Raw genomic sequence first — 19,629 nt, forward strand, 5'->3', positions numbered from 1 at the left:
TCCTACTACTATAATTGAAATGACCTCCAAAAGTTCGTCCGGGGTAAAAGTACGTACGATCGCTCCACTTACCTCCAAACTTGCCACAGACTGTTGATCAGTGCTCTGGCTAATATTTAGGCTTCTTTCCCCGCCCTCAATTTACTTACATATTGTACAATTAATATAAAACTAAATTTTAACATTTTAGCCATAGCAGCTTTCCATCGTTTTTGCCGCAGCAACTTTTTATTCGATTAGTCGATTACCATGATCAGTCATAACCATAAGGACTTTCCAATGCAGCTACCACTGCCAAATATGGACTGTGATGGACTGTGATATGATCGGGCCTAGATGTGAGCGGCCCGAACCTCTAGTCTTATTAACCCATTAAGACCTCAGGCCGATTCTACAAATTTCTAAATCAGTAGTTCTCAAACTTTTTCGTAATTCAAAATTATTTTTTCAAACAATAAAAAAAAAAAAAGACAGATAGGCCTACAAGCTCACAGCGCTGGACGAAGTGACGCGCTGTGAGCTTGTAGATCTGCTATCTTTGAATAGCCAACGCTGAAATCTAAAAAGCTTCCCCGGTTTTAATGGGTTGAAAAGACAGTAGCAGGAGCCCAAATGTCAGGGGTGTAAAGAATTGGGCTAACTGAGACCCCATGGTCTCTGTCCAGCTGGGCATGCCTGGAAAACCTCCCTGCGGGTAGGCAACCAGGAGGAATCCTTACTAATTTAGATGCCCAAACCACCTCAACTACTCCTTTCCACGCAAAGGAGCAGCATATATATATACGCCGAGTCTCTCACGGACTGAGCTTCTCACTTGATAACTAAGGGAGATGGATGCCAGCCACTCTCCTGATAAAACCCATTTTGGTCCCTTGTATCCATCATCTTGTTCTTTCGGTCATGACCCACACTTCATGACCATAAGTGAGACTAGGAACAAAGATTGACTGGTATATTGAGAGCTTTGCCTTCTAGCTCAGCTCTCTTTTCATCACAACAGTGCGGTACGGCTCCTGCTGCTCCGATTCTCCTGCTGATGATCTCCCACTCTGTCCTCCCCTCACTCGTGAACATGACCATGAGATACTTGAACTCCTTCACTTGGGGTAAGGTCTCATTCCGAACCTGGAGTGGACAATCCACCCAGTGTTTCCAACCATCCCTTGAAATACTGGGACACATTTTTGTTTCTTATTTTGTGGAATCAATGACACACATCTTACAAGTTCAAACAGCTGCTCATATACATACTGTGTACTATAATACAGGTTGTTCATAAATAAAATGTACAAAAACATATATATATATTTACATATATACATTGACATTGGATCTTTTTTCTGGTTGTCCCTTATTTTTCTTGGACATAAGGGATGCCCGGCTGGATGTCCCTTATTTGAATTTCAGGCAGTCGGCGACCCTAAATCCCCCGGTTTCCTGCTGGCGGAGATGATTACAGTTATTTGTTGGTTACAGGGAACTGTAAATAGTTCTCGGTAACCTTAATGTTTGCCTACAGGCCTGTTTGGTCACACAGTATCCCTGTTGTGGGCCTTGAGTACACAAAGGGGAGGGATCTGATAGAGCTCACATGGGAAAAGCATTTTAAAGCCACACCTGTGTACCTTGTCAGTCATACACCAGCTAGATCCTGTACCTAGTCAGTCACACACCAGCTAGATTCTCAAGTGACACATCGTGGAGAGGAAACCATGGTAAGAGCAGTGGTGGAACTCAGTTATTATTATTCTTTTGTAAAAGTAACAATACCACAATATAGAAATACTCTGCAAGAAAGGGTCCTGCATTAAACATTTTATTTGAGTAAAAGTACAAAGGTATATTGGCATCAAAACGTACTTACAATACCAAAAGTAAATAACTCATTATGCAGAATGTCCCATTTCACAAGTTTTTTTTTCAAAGGTTTTCAAAAGCGCAGATCTACAATCTCGTCATGATATGATGTGTTGTGTGAGCTTGTAGAGTGGCTATTTTCGAATAAGCAAAGTATAATGTAGGGCTTATTTGGTTAATTTACTGTATGTTTTGTAATTAGTGTTAAATAGCTCTGTATTCCCATAGTAATTATTGCTTTTAGACTAGAGTGATTGTTCTGTAACAGGGGTCTCTCCAACTCTCCAGATCTTTAGTAAACAGAAAATTCATTTTCAGGTCAGGATACCAGTTCCATCCAATCAGGGGATAGAACTCATTCAGGATACAGGACAGAGAAGTGACCAACAAATACATGAGCAGACAAAAATTGGAACTGCATGGAACACAAGTAGTCTAGATGGAAGGTGGAAAAAAATCCACCCTATGCATAGGGTGGATTTTTTTTCACCACCTGGTTTTTCTTAATCCATGAAGTGTGTTTTTTAATATTCTGCCAGGTAAACTGGCTGAAATAATGTTCCATGGGGTTCATTTTAACCCTTTACTACACATTTCCTGAAACCAAACCAGAAAATGGAGAAACTAGAAAAGAGCAAAACATTTGAAGGAAACAACCTACAGAGACACATTTTATTTGTATGGCACTTCTCACAGAGAGAACTCAAAAAGTGCTTTACATACAACAGAAATAAAGACATAGCACAAAGCATTCAAATGATTAAAAACAACAAAATCTAAGACATTCCACAAATGCTTGTTTAAACAGTGGTGTTTTTAAGTGGTTCTTAAAAATGTCCACAGAGGCTGCAGCTCTCAAGACCTGTGGAAGGGCATTCCATACCTTTTTGGGACCAGTTAGGGGTTAAGTATCTTGCTCAGGGACACTTCAAACCTCAGGCTTCCCAAGCGGGCTCATTAACCATTCAGAGTCGAAATGTCCCTGAGCAAGACACTTAACACCTTATGCTCCCCCCTCCGTGCTCCTCTGTGGGTCAGCTGGGTGAGCTGAAAATGGAAAAGGATGAAAAAAGGTCAAAAGGTATGGAATGCCACAGGTCTTGAGAGCTGCACCCTCAGTGGACATTTTAAAGAACCACTTCAAAATACTACAGTTTAAACAAGCATTTGTGGAATGTCTTGTATATATATATTTGTTTTACGTTTGTGTTTTTGTTGTTTTTAATCATTTGAATGCTTCATGCTGTGTCTTTATTTCTGTATGTAAAGCACTTTGTAAGTTCTCTCTGTGAGAAGTGCCATACAAATAACATTTACATGTATTACTTCACCACACTACACGTTCGTAAGAGTTGTTGAACACGTTTCACCAGGCAGGTCATGTCATTTGTTAATGAGGTAATCAAACCTGACACTGCACTGGCTTTGACGACATTAAAGACTATGGATGATGATGTTGCTGTTGTTCCCCAAATGGAAGGAAAGTTTTAAGCCTAAATACACATTAAGGATTATGAGAAAATAGTAGGCAAGAAAACAATCAACAAGAAATATTTTGTAAAAAGAGAAATATAGATGTAATTTGAATAATTTTGGCTCTGTTTTTTCTATTTTTGCCCTGAAATAGGAATATGCTTGAATCTTAATAATACCAATTTTACTGAAGTCCTTGAGTCCACATTGTATGGAAAATGTATATGTTATATACTTCCAAAGATTTGCTGGTAGGCCTACCTGGCAGATTCTTAAAATACACACTTCAAGGATTAAGAAAATGCAGTTGGTGAGAAAAAGCATTTAGTAAAAGCAGATATGAACATTTTCGTCTCCGTAATAGTGTAATTTGTCCTGTAATAGAGTCAAGATGTGCTTGCGATGGGGGGATTGGATTAGGCCTGGAAAGCATTAGTTCCTAACATCATCCACAAGAGGTCACTAAAGCTCTGAGTAAAGAAGGCTACAGTCAGGAATACACATCATCAATGTTGTTGTTGGCTGTCAGTCGGAAGTAGTCGACTCTCTCTCTCTCACTGGAGTTCCTCGATTGCAGCTTCTGATCCACCCGGCTTTTTTAGGACATAAATGGCCGATCGTGTGTGATAATAAAATGGGTAAGACTGACTGGGAGTTTAAAAATACATTAAAACTAAATAAACTTTATGAAGGGACTTTGCTTGGCGCTTTGTGCATGCATGCAACTGGCATTTCTGCATGTTGTTCACATTACAAAGGCTTAGCAGCACGTCTGCCAAGAAGAACAGATCTCCAAGCTGACGATGCGATCTGAGCCTATTTCTTTCTTTGTCGTGTGACTGACACGACGGCATGCTCAATGAGCCACGTGATCCCTGCCTGGGGCGATGATTACAATGTATCTATAAATAATGTTTCGAGGAGAGTGTGTTACGTGTCACACGCACACGCGATCGCACGCACGCACACTCACACATCCGCTTGTTGCCAGTTGTTGCCATGTTCTGCGAGAGAAACAAGCAACCAGGTCTATGAAAACACCACATGAGCACCTTTTAAAGCGACTGAAAATAGCAGATCTACAAGCTCACAACGCAACGGAATATTTGGAATATTTTTTCAACACAAAATGTTCTCTGGCTGTGGCACAAAACATGTTCATGAAAATAAATTGAGAACCACTGGTTTAAATAATAATAACATTTTGGAAAGAAGCCTAAGGGCGCGCTCCCACCGCACTTTTATTTTACCTCTGGGGCAGAATCTGCCAATGCTTTGTCAATGCAAATGCGTGGATTCTTAGAAAAAATCCGCAAGACCAGGAATCCACGCATTTGCATTGACAAAGCATTGGCAGATTCTGCCCCAGAGGTAAAATAAAAGTGCGGTGGGAGCGCGCCCTAAACAAGCAAGTACACCTTTAGAAACGAGCACAAAAAAACAGCAACCACCTAATATTTACAACAAGCAACTTTACAGGAGAAACCCAGCCCAAGGTCGCTTATAATAACCGGACGTGGCAACGCTGCTTGTCGCCTACTCGCTTGTGTGTCTAAATGTGTCCCCTGTCCTGTCTGTGTCTGTCCCTGTCCCGTCGTGCTGTCCCCAGCAGCAGCGGTCTGTCCAGGGGAGCAGCGCCATGCCCGTGCCCAAGCTGAGGTTGGTGGTGACCGGGGATGACTTCGGCTACTGTCCCCGGAGGAACCGGGGCATCGTGGACTGCTTCCAGGCGGGAGGGGTGTCCAACGTGTCGCTGCTGGTCAACGGCGGAGCCGCCCGGGACGCAGCGGACCTGGCCAGGAGGTATGTGTGTACTGTGTTATGTAATGTAATGTATGTATGTAACCTATCAACTATTTATTATTATTTGTATTTGTATTTGTATTATTATTCATTTCAATTAAAGATTATTATTATTATTTCTATTACATATTAGTATTAATAATAATAATAATAATGTGTTAATGAAAGATCATTATTATTACTACTACTAATAATGTATTAATTAAATACATTTTATTATTACATATTATTATTATTATCATTATTATTATTATTAATAATAATAATAATAATAATGTATTAATTACACATTATTATTATTACTTATTATTATATTTGAGTATTATTATTAATAATAATGTACTAATTAAAGACTATTATTATTACATATTATTATTTTTGCAAACATTTTCAAAATACATTTTAAATCTTGTAGATCAGCAGTTTTTGCTTTATGCTTATACATGGTTAACAAACATTCTATTTTGTATGTTTTTTTTTTTAATGACAGGGACTAAAATATAGTAAAGCAATGAAAACAATACCATTTTGTAAAGCCTGAAATACCTTTTTCTTTAATGGCTTTGTTTCTTGTTATATGATACCTCTAGTTATGTAGTTTTGTATTGTCTGGTACTTTTGTTGATGCTTTTGTTGAAAGATGTTTGTATCGTGGGAAATTGTAAAATAAAAGGATTTGAGTGTGTTACGTGACAGTCACACACACACACACACACACACACACACACACACACACACACACACACACACTCTCTCTCTCTAACTTGTAAAGCCAGAAATAATGAGAAGCAATGGGTTAAATATATTTGGTTTCCTTTAATTTTTTACTCTGGCTACTTCCTGGTTGTTTCCTGGCAGACATCACATTCCCATTGGCCTCCATGCCAACCTGTCAGAGGGCGTACCGGTGTGCCAGAGTCTGCGGCTGGAATCCAGCCTGGTCAACAAGGAAGGCTTCTTCCATGGAAAGATGGGCTTCCGTGAAGCACTGCAGAGTGGACACATAGCCATAGCAGAGGTACTCCACTGCACGATGGATGGATTGATTGATTGATTGAATACTTAACCCTTTAAGACCTGGAACACATCTCTGTCGTTTTTAGATTTGAGCTAAAAAAGCATTGTTTTACACCTTGGCTATTAAAAATAGCAGATCTACAAGCTCATAACGCGGCACCGAGTGCCGCGCTATGAGCTTGTAGATCTGCTATTTTTGAAAAATTGGCATTCTATAAATATAAGTTTGTGTTATTTAAATCTGCCGACATGCTATTAGCCCTCATGCTGAGAGGACAACTGTTTAGGTGACACAGGACTCCTTCACCTGTCAGCAGGGGTGCAATGCTCACTGGACGGCCTTGCACGCCGTGCCGGAACCTATTTGACCAGGAGCACACGCAGGCACACGCATAGATTTAAAACTACTTTAAATTCGCACCTCAACAAAGTTTTCAAAGGCTCCCGACTCACACCTAGCGAATTAACATAGGAATAATCCTAGATGCATATCAATTGTCCATTGTGTGACTTGCAGTGTAGGTGTTACGCGGCGTGCGCGTCACGTCATTGAAATAGAGTGCAAGAACATACCAAATGAGCATTGCATGCCTGCCTGTCAGTCACCAGGATGTCATGTGCCTGTTTTAGTTTTTTCCTGCGGTCCTGAAGGAAGGGCCTTTTAACACATTGGGTGCCAGCATTTTTTCATAACAACTTACGTTGGGTGCCAGCATTCTCCCCATTGACTGCGCTTTGCTGTTTAAAGCTCTAGACTCCACGAGGAGCAAATCCATGTAAAAAAAAACATCCATTCATGTTGCGCGATGACCCTGGCTACAGCCTGGAACGATAACATTTCACTCGCGAGTTACAATGGGGGGGGATCGCGCATCGCGCATGACCGGTTTTCCCCACCGGAAACAGATTCGGAGATATAGGTGTTTTAAAGAAGGAAATAGACAGGAAGTGGATGGCGGCCATGTTTTTGTTTTTCCGGCGATCTATCTGGCCTATCCTTCTCAAGATCACAATGGGTACTCCCAGAGCTGCTCTAGCCCCGCCCGTGTGGAGAAAAACGAAAAAAACAAAAAGACATATTTCACGGTCTGGACCGTGTTCGGCACCGGACCGCTACTCTGCGCAAACACGGTTCAGACCGTGTTTGGCACCCGATGTGTTAAGGACATGTGTCACCAATGAGTATTGGTCTATTTTGTGTCTTATTTGCATTTAGGGGCATGTGTTACCCCTAAGTGTGGGATCTATTTCTGAGCCTCTCGACCTGTATAAGAGAGAGTTAAAAAATGGATGTGGGGGCTGAACTATACTACGGTATAGGACAGACTTTGGGAGCGCTCCTAAATAAATGGAGATTGTGTTTCAACACCTCTCAAACCTTTCTTTCTCGATGGAATTCAGATTTTATATCAGTTATCAGATATCCATTATAGAGAAAGCTAGTGGGGGATAAAGTTATCTGAGAGTCCAATTGTAATTTGCGGACAGCTGTTCTTTTTTTTAGGTCAGTTTTGAACGTGTATAGGGAATGGAGAGGTTTGATGGCTGATGGTAGGGCGTTCCACACTTAGGACACATAGCCATAGCAGAGCTACTGTACTGTACTGCACAGTGGACTCAGTCTCCCCGAGACCCAAACGTACAAACGTGAACCACTTAAACCCTATTTCATAAGGAAAATAGCCGATCGCCAAGCACTTTTTACTTTGGAAATTGGTAATTGTGGACATAAAAGAAAAAGAACAATAATATTGAAAGCCTACCTTAGCATCACTGTAAATAACGTGTCAGTTTTCTGTTCAATGACAGCAAAGAACAACAACAACATAGTTTTGACTTGTCAAACCCATCACGCTGTGTGTTTGTTGGAGTGGAACTCCAAACAATACTTATCGTACTCTGTGTGCCATACCAGCATTCTCCATCTCTGACCTCGTTGTGAGACTGATTGCGTGTGACAAATCTGATCTGGTATAACAACTATTCTTTTGTTTTTTCAATTTTCATACAGAAAAAAATATATAAAAATGATTATGTATGTCAGTATCGATATGGTCTGTACACGACCCCCTTTTTTCTTCTCTCTCGACATGAAATCTCTTCGCCGAAAATAGCGCTGTGACACGTTGTGAGATTGTAGATCGGCTATTATTTTCAACAAATGTTTGCCTATTTCTGCCAAATGTCCACATATTATGACATGTCCACAATAAGGATTGTAGGGTTCCAAGTGGTTAAGCATCAGCCAAAACCAGCACTTTGTTCCGTCAGCTTGCGCGTTGGTTGCACCTCCTCAGGCGTCATGTACAGTATGTATAGTATGGTTATTGGTTTAACTTCCTGACGTGAGGCTGGGGAAGGGAGCTTAACTGGTTCAACTGGATTGACAACGAATCTTCTTCCCTTTTATGCTAAAAGACAGCACTTTGTGAAGGAATGCAGTTTGTTCAGTGACAGGGGTCTCTCCGTCTCTCCACCTCTAGCAGTAGATATAGGCGGCAGTGGCTCAGGGGTAGAGTGGCCGGTAGGGCGGCCGGATGGAAACCGCAAGGTTCCCAGTTCGATCCCGGGGTCCCCCAGAGTTAGTGTCGAAGTGTCCTTGAGCAAGACGCTGAACACCTAAATGCTCCCGAATCCGATGAGCAGGTTGGTGCCTTGCATGGTTTCCTCCGCCATTGGTGTATGAATGTGTGTGTGAATGGGCGAATGGGGGAATGTAATGCACAATCTATGTAAAGCGCTTTGGATAAGAGCGCTATATAAATGCACCATTTAAATACATGTTCACGTCAGGATACCGGTTTCGTCCGATCAGGAGAGAGAACTCATACAGTATGCAGGCTAAACAAGTGAAAGTGGAAGTGATGAAACAAGAAACTAAAATTATAAAACGTGTGTTTGTGTCTAGGTGGAGACATGGGGGGTCCTCACGTGTATAGTAATGTCAGTGCTGTGTGTGTGTGTGTGTGTGTGTGTGTGTGTGTGTGTGTGTGTGTGTGTGTGTGTGTGTGTGTGTGTGTGTTTGTGTCTAGGTGGAGCTGGAGCTCAGAGCTCAGGTGAAGCTGTTCAGGGAGCTCACGGGTCACCTGCCCTGTCACATGGATGGTCACCAACACGTCCATGTCCTGCCAGGTACGCTACTATCTATACGTGTGGGGAGCTTGTTTGGCCGCAGGGCTAAAGTACCTGTCCAGTGTCCACCACTGCAGGGGTTTGAATCAGTCTTGCCAGATTTTGCAAGAGAAACAAGCAACCAGGTTGATGAAAACAAGGCAAAAAAATAAGCAAAAGCAGCGACTATATGCCAAACTTTAAACCTATATACGTCGGCTATTTGAAAATAGCCGATCTACAAGCTCACAACGCGTCGCATCGCGACACGTTGTGAGCTTGTAGATCTGCCTTTTCAAAATAATTATTGAAAAAATGTGACAACACAAATCTGGTACAGGGGTCCCTGACACAAAATATTTTCAAATGGGGAATCTGTGGACAAATACATATTAATTTGGGGGTCCGTGACATTAAAATGTTTGAGAACCACTGGTTTAAATAACATTAGGAAAACAAGCCTAAATAAATACACACTACACTTTAGAAACAAGCCCAAAAAACTGTAACCCGCTACTACCAGTAATTTACAAGCAACTTTACAGAAAAACAAGCCCAGAGTCGCTTATAATAAGCAGACAAAAAAGCGTCATTTATACAGTGCCGTATGACGGTGTAGCATGCCAAAAATAGCCTCACAATGCATCACCATGCAACGTGTTGTGAACTTGTAGATCGGCTATTTCCAGGACATAACACTGTCGTACAATGAAGCATAAATATACACTATATATAATACTTCACCCATTTTCAAGCTTATCTTCGTATAATTGATCCTCATTAATGCTCATTATAAGACCTTTTCCATTTCTGTCGACTCACTCTGTGATTCATTGGTGGGCTGTGGAAAAGTTCAGAAACCTGCCTACCAATGACATCATCGATGGGGATTCCAAGCTAATGTAAACTGCAGCCTTTCTCTTCCTGGAAAGTTTGCATGCTGAAATAGAAACCATTGTTCTTGCATCAATAAAAAACAAGCTAACATTTTGTACAGCCGAGTTGAAAAATATAGGGAATTTGTTTTTGAAATGTGTGTGTGTGTGTGTGTTTGGCCGCGTGTGACAGAGGTGCGTGAGGTCTTTGCACAGGTCCTCAGTGACTTTGACATCCCGTACACGCGTGTCCCCGTGGAGCCAGGCTTGCAGGATTGTCCGTGGCTGCCGCTGCATCTCCGAGCCTTCTATGCACAGGTGGAGAAGGACGCCCTCGAGTCCGCGCACGTGTTCACACGCTACAGAATCAGGTACATAATGTTAATGGTGCATTTATGTAGCACCTTTATCCAAAACGTTTTACAATGTGCATTACATTCACACACCAATGAGTCAACAGAGGAAACGATGCAAGGCACCAACCTGGTCATGAGGAGCAATTAGAGATTCTGTGTCTTGCTCAAGGACACTTCGACAGTAACACAGGGGGAGCCCGGGATCGAACTAGGAACCGTCTAATTCCCAAGCGGCCGTTCTACCTCCTGAGTCACTGCCTCCACGTGCTTTCGAGTGTAAACCTTGTACTGTATGTCCAAAACTCGTACTTTTCAGGAAGTGGGGCAATTTTTTGTTTTTGTTTTGTGAAAGTGAAATTAAAATGGTTAAGTGTCTGTGGGTTTTATAGATATTCATTGAACCAATGAAAAGTAAGTATTAACAAGAGATTGTGACTAAATAATAACTTCATTGGATACATTGAAACCTAAGTTACCCCCCCCCCCCATTTCCTGAAAAGTAACAGTTTTGGACATACAAGCCTTTCTGCCTGACCATTGATATGACTCAATGTCAAGTGACCAGCAGCAGTTCCACAGTCATGTGTTTTGTTTGTGCCAGTTCGCTGTGGATACACACAGCTGAGAGAGAATGAAATGTCCACAGTTCTTTTTGTCCCCATTGTGTAAACGTGGCCTTCACACCAGAATACAGCGATAAGCTGATACGGCTGGAACGTTAGCAGCACAGTGATATTATCAGCCTGGCTCTTGTGTCACTTGACCTCTTGTTGGTGGCCTTGAGGGTGGGAAGGGTGACACCGATGCCACAATCTGCGTACACCTTTTCAGTGACGTAGTGGAAATCACCTCACGCACCTTTAGGCACCTGGCTAGATAGTTGGAGCTCTGATGTAGTAGGCGCTTTTCGCTTCTGCCCTGTTTTATGTACTTTGCACTGTGGCCTGAATAGACCTTTGTCTTTTTTTCACGGCAGCCATATTGACATAAATGTATGTAATAATGCTATACCAGTACTGGAAAGTAACTAGAAAGAAAGGGGTGGGAAATAATTGCTACTGCAGAGAGAACAATGTAGATACTAGGATACCAGGTGAACAATGAACCTAGCATCTGTCTAAACAACATGTTGTAAAAAATAAAATAAAAAATCTTTAACTAAGACATGACAAGAAATGACGAAGATGTATTCACATGTAAACTAGCATCTAACAAACAAAGGTGACAAGAAGACATACAATGAGAGAGAATGAGTGCTAGGGGGTGAGGTGGCGTCTGAAGAGGTGAGTGCTAGGGGGTGAGGTGGAGTCTGAAGAGGTGAGTGCTAGGGGGTGAGGTGGCGTCTGAAGAGGTGAGTGCTAGGGGGTGAGGTGGAGTCTGAAGAGGTGAGTGCTAGGGGGTGAGGTGGCGTCTGAAGAGGTGAGTGCTAGGGGGTGAGGTGGAGTCTGAAGAGGTGAGTGCTAGGGGGTGAGGTGGAGTCTGAAGAGGTGAGTGCTAGGGGGTGAGGTGGAGTCTGAAGAGATGAGTGTTAGGGAGTGAAGTGGAGTCTGGAGAGGTGAGTTTATTGCACAGCCAGGAGGGAAAAGAGTCTATGTTTCAAAGTGGGTGTTGTGGCACCCTACGTTGCCGCAGAATACTTTGATAATATTTGGAATTGAAATCTGTTCTTACCGATATTACCTGACAGCAGATGTCTTAGGCTGGATGAAAGAGAAATATGGATAGGTGTCTTAGAACAATTAGAACAAATAACGTTACACCCATTCAGCAACTGACACTGGAGACTGAGTCTGGTGAGTCAGGTGCAGCGAAACTGAGGCTTATGGTAGGACCACAATGGAAACAAACCCTCAGGACTTTTAGCATTATTGTATAACTGTACCTCTGTACTTTTTGCAAACTGTTAATAAAGTATTCATTCAATCAATCAATGCTTTCAGCTGGAGTGGTGCTCCTACCTGCCCCACACCGGTATGCCTGACATGCAGGGAAGAGTTGTCAAATACAGCAATGGTACCAAGCAAATTAGCCATCCAGGATACAAGTCCAAAGACATTGAATTGAGATTGAAATTACACAATGAACCCCCATTTGGTCATTCATTTTTATGTCCGGAGGTGAAATGTTTTATCCCTTCTTCTGGTTACACTGAATTAAATACATGCATTTCCTTTTGGGAAATGTCGACCGTATGAAATGTTTGATATGTTTGTTTGATAACATTGCAATTTAACAATTTAATTAAATTTGCATGTTAACCGCATTGATCCTGGCATCCCTATTTTGGGCAAGTTTTCTTGATTTAATTTTGTCAAAAATAGCACATCTACAAGCTCATTTGTTCATTTCTTTGTATATTTTATGAAATTATATTTGATTTGTCATGTCTGCCCCAATTTTTGTTTACAAAAGCCAAAAAGGCAAACAGAAATGTAATCTTTATTCCAACATTCAATGCTCGAAACATGCTGAAATCCTCAATCGCAACTACTCACATGACAATTCATCGTCAACAAAAAATTGCATGTTAGTGACAGCCCCCTAACCGCTACTCTCTCTTCCCCAGGTGGCCTGACGTCTACCTGGGTCTGACCACCATGGGCCAGAACATGTCCATACCCAACCTGCAGCGGTCGCTCAGCCACGCCCTGGAGGCACAGCCTTCAGCCTCTACCTCGTCCAGTGCCACATCCTCCCCCTCCCCGCCGGACCTGTCCGACCGGCTCACCGTCACCGCCGAGCTGATGGTTCACCCGGGATATCCCAGCCACCCCCAGGAGGGCGGCTGCGGCCAGGGACCCGACGCCTTCTCGCAGTCGACCGACAGGCAGCACGAACTGACCACGCTGACCCACCCCTCGCTGCTGGAACTCTACGCACAGCAAAGAGTTCAGCTCTGTGCTTTTAAAGACCTCTGAGTGCCGCGCGGTCTCTGAAGCCCCGCTTCATGCTTGGCCGCCCGCGCCAGTGACATGCGGCAAAAACAAACTGCAGATCTACAAGCTCGAGTATAAGCGGCCATGTCCACAGAAAGCGTTTTTGAGTGGAGGAGTACTCTGGATGTCACGTGCAGAGCGCTTCTTAGTTTATTATTAAGGGCATGGAGCGTTGCTTGAACGTTGTGTCACCTGTGTTTATGTTCGAAAATAGCAGATGTACAAGCTCGCAGCTGGCACAAAGTGAAGCGCTGGGAGCTTGTATATCTGCTATTATTTAATAGCCAACGTATGAAATCGAAAATGACACAGATGCTTTCCCGGTTGGGTTAGCACACATAGCTTAGCTGAAAGCAATGGTAAACATGGACTTCTCACTGCTGTAGTAACGATTCAAATTCAGGTGGTAAATGACCGGGTCGTCACACACAGAGCCAGGAGGATCAAAGGTGACGTTAATTTGCAGCGCTCCTCTAAAAGTTTAACTTCACTATCTTCTTCTTGAAGTGCCCTGCGGCAAAAAAAAGCGCTGAAGTCTTTACCATAGAAATGCACGGCAGAAAGGCGCTGGCAGCTCAAAAAAGTCTTTCTGTGGACATGGACCCTGATTCTGGCATAACAACACTGATCTCTTTTAGGTCTACAAAGCAGAAGGGGCAACATTTATCCCTGAAATATGTGTGAAACAAATGACACTTTCTTTTCTCCACATTTTTCATACTAACTGGAAGCATTCCACTGTATGTACTCAGTTAAAGGAGAATTCCGGACAAATTAAGTGTTATCTTTGATGTCTCGTTACTCACCTACCGATGTGAAAAGTAGCGTTCTTTTTTTTCATATATTCCCCTGTCGTCATTTTTTAAACACCCTCCGTTGTTATAATGGGAGCGTGAGGGTTAGTGAAATTCGTCTATTATAACCGACGCAAAGTTGTTTTTTTCACTACTAGTATTCATAGTAGAGTCTCATGATAGTCAAACATGCGTTGAAACTATCTGCGAGGCTGCCGTCAATGGCGAACGATTTAACACTGGTTGCTTGTTTCTTCCAGAACCTGGCAACTCGTGTTGCCAGATTCTGGAAACAAGCAACCAGTGTTAAATCGTTCGCCATTAACGGCAGGCTCGCAGGAATTTTCAGCGCATGTTTGACTATCATGAGACTCTACAATGAATCGTAGTAGAGAAAAAAATAACATTGCGTCGGTTATAATAGACGAACTTCACTAACCCTCACGCTCCCATTATAACAACGGAGGGTGTTTAAAAAATGACGACAGGGGAATATATGAAAAAAAAGAACGCTACTTTTCACATCGGTAGGTGAGTAACGAGACATCAAAGATAACACTTAATTTGTCCGGAATTCTCCTTTAAGCCGTTTCCTGTTTTAATCAAATAGTCAAAATTATTTATTGATAATTAACCACCTCTACTATGTGAATATTTATGTTTTAGTAGGGCTGCTTTAGGCTATCCATCTAAATTATATACTCCAGAGACTATGTCTGTCTGTCTGTCCGTCTGTCCTTGGCATATTTCAAACTACTATTCTCCCGATCGACTTCACACTTGCAGTGTTGAGTGTATAGTCGGTCGGGTGAGTATTTCTTTTTTTTTTTTACTGGCATTCCAAACTGTGGCATGTCATGAACGGGCAATGCACATGTTAAAGGGAGTGTGAGTGATATTTCTTTGTTAAAACAAGCGTTAATTTGGCGTTCTCAGAAAAAGGAAAAGAAAATGGAAATCCAAATCTACCCCGACCCAACATTAATTAGAGCAGTTATCAGGAGTGGAAGAAGGCCAACCTGGTAAACGCGCCTAAACTCCCTCTAAACAAGTACAAAGGATACTTCAATATCAATATATAATAAAGTAGAGTAGAGACTCTTCAGGAGCATTGCAAATATATCTGGGTTTGAATGCTAGACATGTCAAGTGTACATTTATAGGCCAATATTGTACTCAAAGTAGTCAATGCAGTATGTAATGTCATCACTGTGCAGCTCCATTCTACTACGCATAGGGTCCCCCCTTCAAAATGTCACATTTCAAGTAATTTCCATATAATTATAATGAAAAAAGAAACCTGAATCTAGTGTCTGTCACTGTATGTTATTGAAAGGTGCTGTAAGTTATATCTTATATATTTTGGTTAAAACAAAAAGTGTTATTGTTAAAAACTCATATAGGATACAGTATAGACAAGAACACTATCACATTGAGCCTGATAAATGCATTCTCTTTCCTGATGGGATTAAATTGGTATCCCGTAATAACATATTTTCTGCTTACTTGTTACTGAAGTAACACTCTATATAGCGATTATTACTATCAGAATGTAGAGCTATTTAAAGGTAGAGCGCCAGATAAGGGACAATATCTGATATTTACATACTAGTCCATATCTAAACAACAATGGTTTCTTTTTTCATTATAATTACATGGAAATTACTTAAATTACTTAACCCTCGTAGGGTCTTCGTGTTTTAGTCACACCCAGGGCCTTCGGGTCACTTTGACCCGAAGGCCCTGTGTGAAAATTTTAATTTTCATGAAAATGAAATTTTTCATTTTCATATCACATGTTTAGTACAGTAAATAAGGCAAATAGAAGAAGTTTCATAGAGAACAAAAAATGTTTACATACTTTTAATTCATGTTGAAAATGTTAAACCGGGTCAAAAGGACCAGAGGACCCTACGATAATGTGACATTTTGAAGGGGGGACCCTACGCGTAGCAGAATGGAGCTGCACAGTGATGATTCAGGTTTTTCCATATTGCTTAGAATTTTAAATGTAATGATCTTTGGTGTATATATTTTCTACTTCCTCTGGGAGAGGTTCCATGGAATTATGTACCTCAATTTTCGTCTTTTTCTACATTGAGGGAGCTGTCGAATTCATAGTTTGACGGCTGAGGGAGCCGTAGAATACAGTTTATGAGTCCTTATAATACTAAGAGCAGTGGTTCTCAAAGTGGGGTCTTTGAGGGAGTTCCAGGTGGTCCCCTGCAAAATGAGTTAATATACTGTAGCATTAAATCACTTTAACCACTTTAACCCTATTTTAGACTTGGTATATTCGAAAATAGCCGATCTACAAGCTCGCCGCAACGTGTTGTGAGCTTGTAGATGGATGGTATTTTCAAAGAATTTTGAGAAAGTTCGAATAATGTTGAAACATTTTAACACAATATTCTCTTATGTGGCGTGCCTGACACAAAATGTTTTGAGATGGGGGGGGGGGGTGTTTGAGATCAAAATGTTTTAAAAACCACTGTCTTAAAGGCAGTGGCCCAAACATTTTAGCTCAAGAGAAATTTGATGTCTCCCCAGGACCCCAAACTAGTGAAAATAGCCGATGTACAAGTAGATCAGCTATTTTCACTACTTCTTAAAAGTATTTTTTTCTTTTCTTTTTGGAATTTCTTTTTTTTTTGTTTAACATGTTTGAATGTTTTTTTGTTTTGTTTTTCTCGAGAATTTATGTTTTGAAATTATTTTTAAAACATTTTAGGAAACGGAAAAAAGGGATATTTACTCGACCCAAAAATGGGTCCCGGTCCAGTGTTTGGGAACCACTGTCTAAGGGAAGGACTGATTATTATCATCTCAGGACATTTATCACTACATCTTTGATCCATGCACATCTGGAGTGTGTGCCAATGTGATCCATGCACATCTGGAGTGGGTGCCAATGGGGGAAAAAAGCCAAAATGGGGTATCCCGTCCCGGCGTGGATGGGCTAGTATTTTTCAAAGCGATTTTCAGACTGTATTCTCCATGTTGTTAATGTCTTGCATTGTTAAATAAAATAAAAAAATATATATATATATTTAATAGTTTTCTTGATTTGTGTCGCAACACTATTTAATGCTGTGTTGTATTGTTTTGAATAACGGATATGTAAATCGGACAGCCAAAGGCAAATTTACAAGGCCTAACATATTATTAAATAGACCCTATTCTGCTACAATGCTCTGAAAAAAATAATACTTTATTAACAGTTTGTTATACAGTTTGTTACAATACTATTATTATATCAGTGTGGAGAAAATGAGTAAATGCCACACTATACTACATCATTTAAAACAAATATGCCATGAATAATTGATGTTCAGTGCTGTTTATACAGCCCTGCATTGCCTTTTTTCAGCCAGCAGGTGTCGTGGCAACAACATGAGACCAAAATACTAAATACTAATATTTGAGTGCAGAGACAACTAATAATAATAATAATAATAATAATAATAATAATAATAATAATAATAATAATAGTAATAGTAATAATAATGCTATCCCTGCCTTGTTGACATAATTATTTTAGCCTGCTTTAATATAGCAGTCATGTTTGCTTTATTGATTAAGAGGGAGGGGAAGGGTATTTTTACCATTTCTTAATTCATTTTCAGTAATTAATCCCACCAGCGTCTTTTTGTGACGAGGTCTGACTTGGACGTTGTATCGACCTTGTTTATGGAGGTCATTTTTATCAGTGGTGAAAAGTAACTAAGTAGCCTACATTATAAGTTAACTGCACTTAAGTACAAATTTGAGATATTTTTTACTTTATTCAGTATTTACAAATTTCAATACCTTGGCTTTACTTCTACTCGACTACATCTCAGAGGCAAATATTGTACTTTTACTCCACTACAATTATTTGAAAACTAGTTAGGCTACTTTGCAGATTTTGATTATTATTACAAAACACATTAACCACTTCAGCCGTGTATATAATTTTGGCCATTTGAAAATAGCAGATCAACACATTGTGAGCTTGTAGATCGGCTATTTTCCCCAAAAAAATAACACATTTTGAACTTGTGATATGGGACATTCTGCACAATGAGTACTTTTACTTTTGGTACTTTTTGATGCCGATACTTTTGCACTTTTACTCGAGTACATTTTGAATACGGGACTTACAGGACTTCTACTTGTAACAGAGTATATCCAGGATGCAGTATTGATACTTTTACTTAAAGTAAAACACGTACTTCTTCCACCACTGGATTCGACTGAGGTCTGTCTTGGTCGTCGTATGGACGTTGTATAGACGTTGTATGGACGTCTCTTTCGCGACGTCATATTGCGACGTTTACGGAGGTCTGACTTGGACGTCGTAGGGACGTCGTATGGAGGTTGTGTGGACGTCTTTATGCGACGTCGTATTGCGACTTCTGGGGTTGGGCGTTGTACGGACGTCGTATGGAGGTTGTATGGACGTGTTTTTGCGACGTCAGATTGCAACGTTTACAGAGAGGTCTGCGGCTTGGTCTGACTTGGACGTTGTACGGACGTCGTATGGACGTCCGCTGGTTGTGTGCCCTGCCCAGTGGCCAGAGAGAGGTCCGTTGAAATGTGGTCTTTGTGCAGCGTTTAATCATGGATTTTTGATTGAAAAATAAAAGTTTTTAGATGGCTTTTCCCAACCTCTAGCCTAACTCATGAACACCAGTGATATTGTCTTCTCAATCTGATGCCAAAAATAAGGTAATTATTATAGTGAGGTGACAAAATCCACCCTGAAAAATTAAATGAACACCAACACAACAAATTATAAATAACACTTAGTTCATTCCCCTACTAGCATTGATTGGCTGGCACAGAGTTTACATGTCAAAATACAAGAAGTAGCCTATCACTAAATACTACTTTTAATTTTGGTCATTTAGAATTTATTTCAGAAAAACTTCAGCTGGACCCCCTCGTTTTATTTAGCTCTCAGGAAACAGGGGGAGGGATGTGGTAGTCAAGTTTGAAATACTCCAGCATTGAACTATTTTGAAGTCTTCATGTTATACTTGTTTATTAGTTGAACATCCAAAAATCTACAGCACTACACAACTGCATTTAACTAGAGTAGAACTTGGACTGGAACATGGAATCTCCATGCTGAAAGCCAGACCATTACACCATCACTCAGTCACTCTCAATATGTGTCTCTTACTATTGTTGAAGTGTTCTTTCTTTTGTACAGTATGTTAGCCTTCAGTTAGTAAAGTTGAAATACTCCAGCATTTAAAGCTGCATTATGTAAAATTTTAGGTTCTAAGTAACCCAGATTTGAACATGAGTCCTGACATCATTACCCCTGAGCTAGTCGAGCCTGCTTGTTCAGGGTAGAAATAGGATCTTCAGGTCAAAATTCATGTCAAACCAGAAACATGATCATTACAACTAGACACAG

General features: G+C 40.9%; 1 protein-coding gene across 3 annotated transcripts; it reads left to right on the forward strand.

The window, feature by feature from the left end:
• Positions 1-3,844: 3,844 nt before the first annotated feature.
• ydjc (YdjC chitooligosaccharide deacetylase homolog) lies at positions 3,845-14,381 on the forward strand. Of its 3 annotated transcripts, none has more exons than XM_080433409.1 (6): positions 3,845-3,968; positions 4,940-5,133; positions 5,992-6,151; positions 9,183-9,282; positions 10,330-10,507; positions 13,059-14,380. In XM_080433409.1, the coding sequence occupies exons 2-6, from the start codon at positions 4,970-4,972 to the stop codon at positions 13,408-13,410; spliced, it is 954 nt and encodes a 317-aa protein (XP_080289535.1). In that variant the 5' UTR covers positions 3,845-3,968; positions 4,940-4,969; the 3' UTR covers positions 13,411-14,380. The 3 variants fall into 3 exon arrangements, with proteins under 3 accessions (XP_080289535.1, XP_080289536.1, XP_080289534.1); XM_080433410.1 differs by having other exon boundaries at positions 3,908-3,968; positions 4,943-5,133; positions 13,059-14,381; XM_080433408.1 differs by lacking the exon at positions 3,845-3,968 and having other exon boundaries at positions 4,899-5,133.
• Positions 14,382-19,629: the final 5,248 nt, after the last annotated feature.

Source organism: Gymnoscopelus braueri, assembly GCF_963280865.1.
Source record: "Gymnoscopelus braueri genome assembly, chromosome: 7".
NCBI lineage: Eukaryota > Metazoa > Chordata > Actinopteri > Myctophiformes > Myctophidae > Gymnoscopelus > Gymnoscopelus braueri.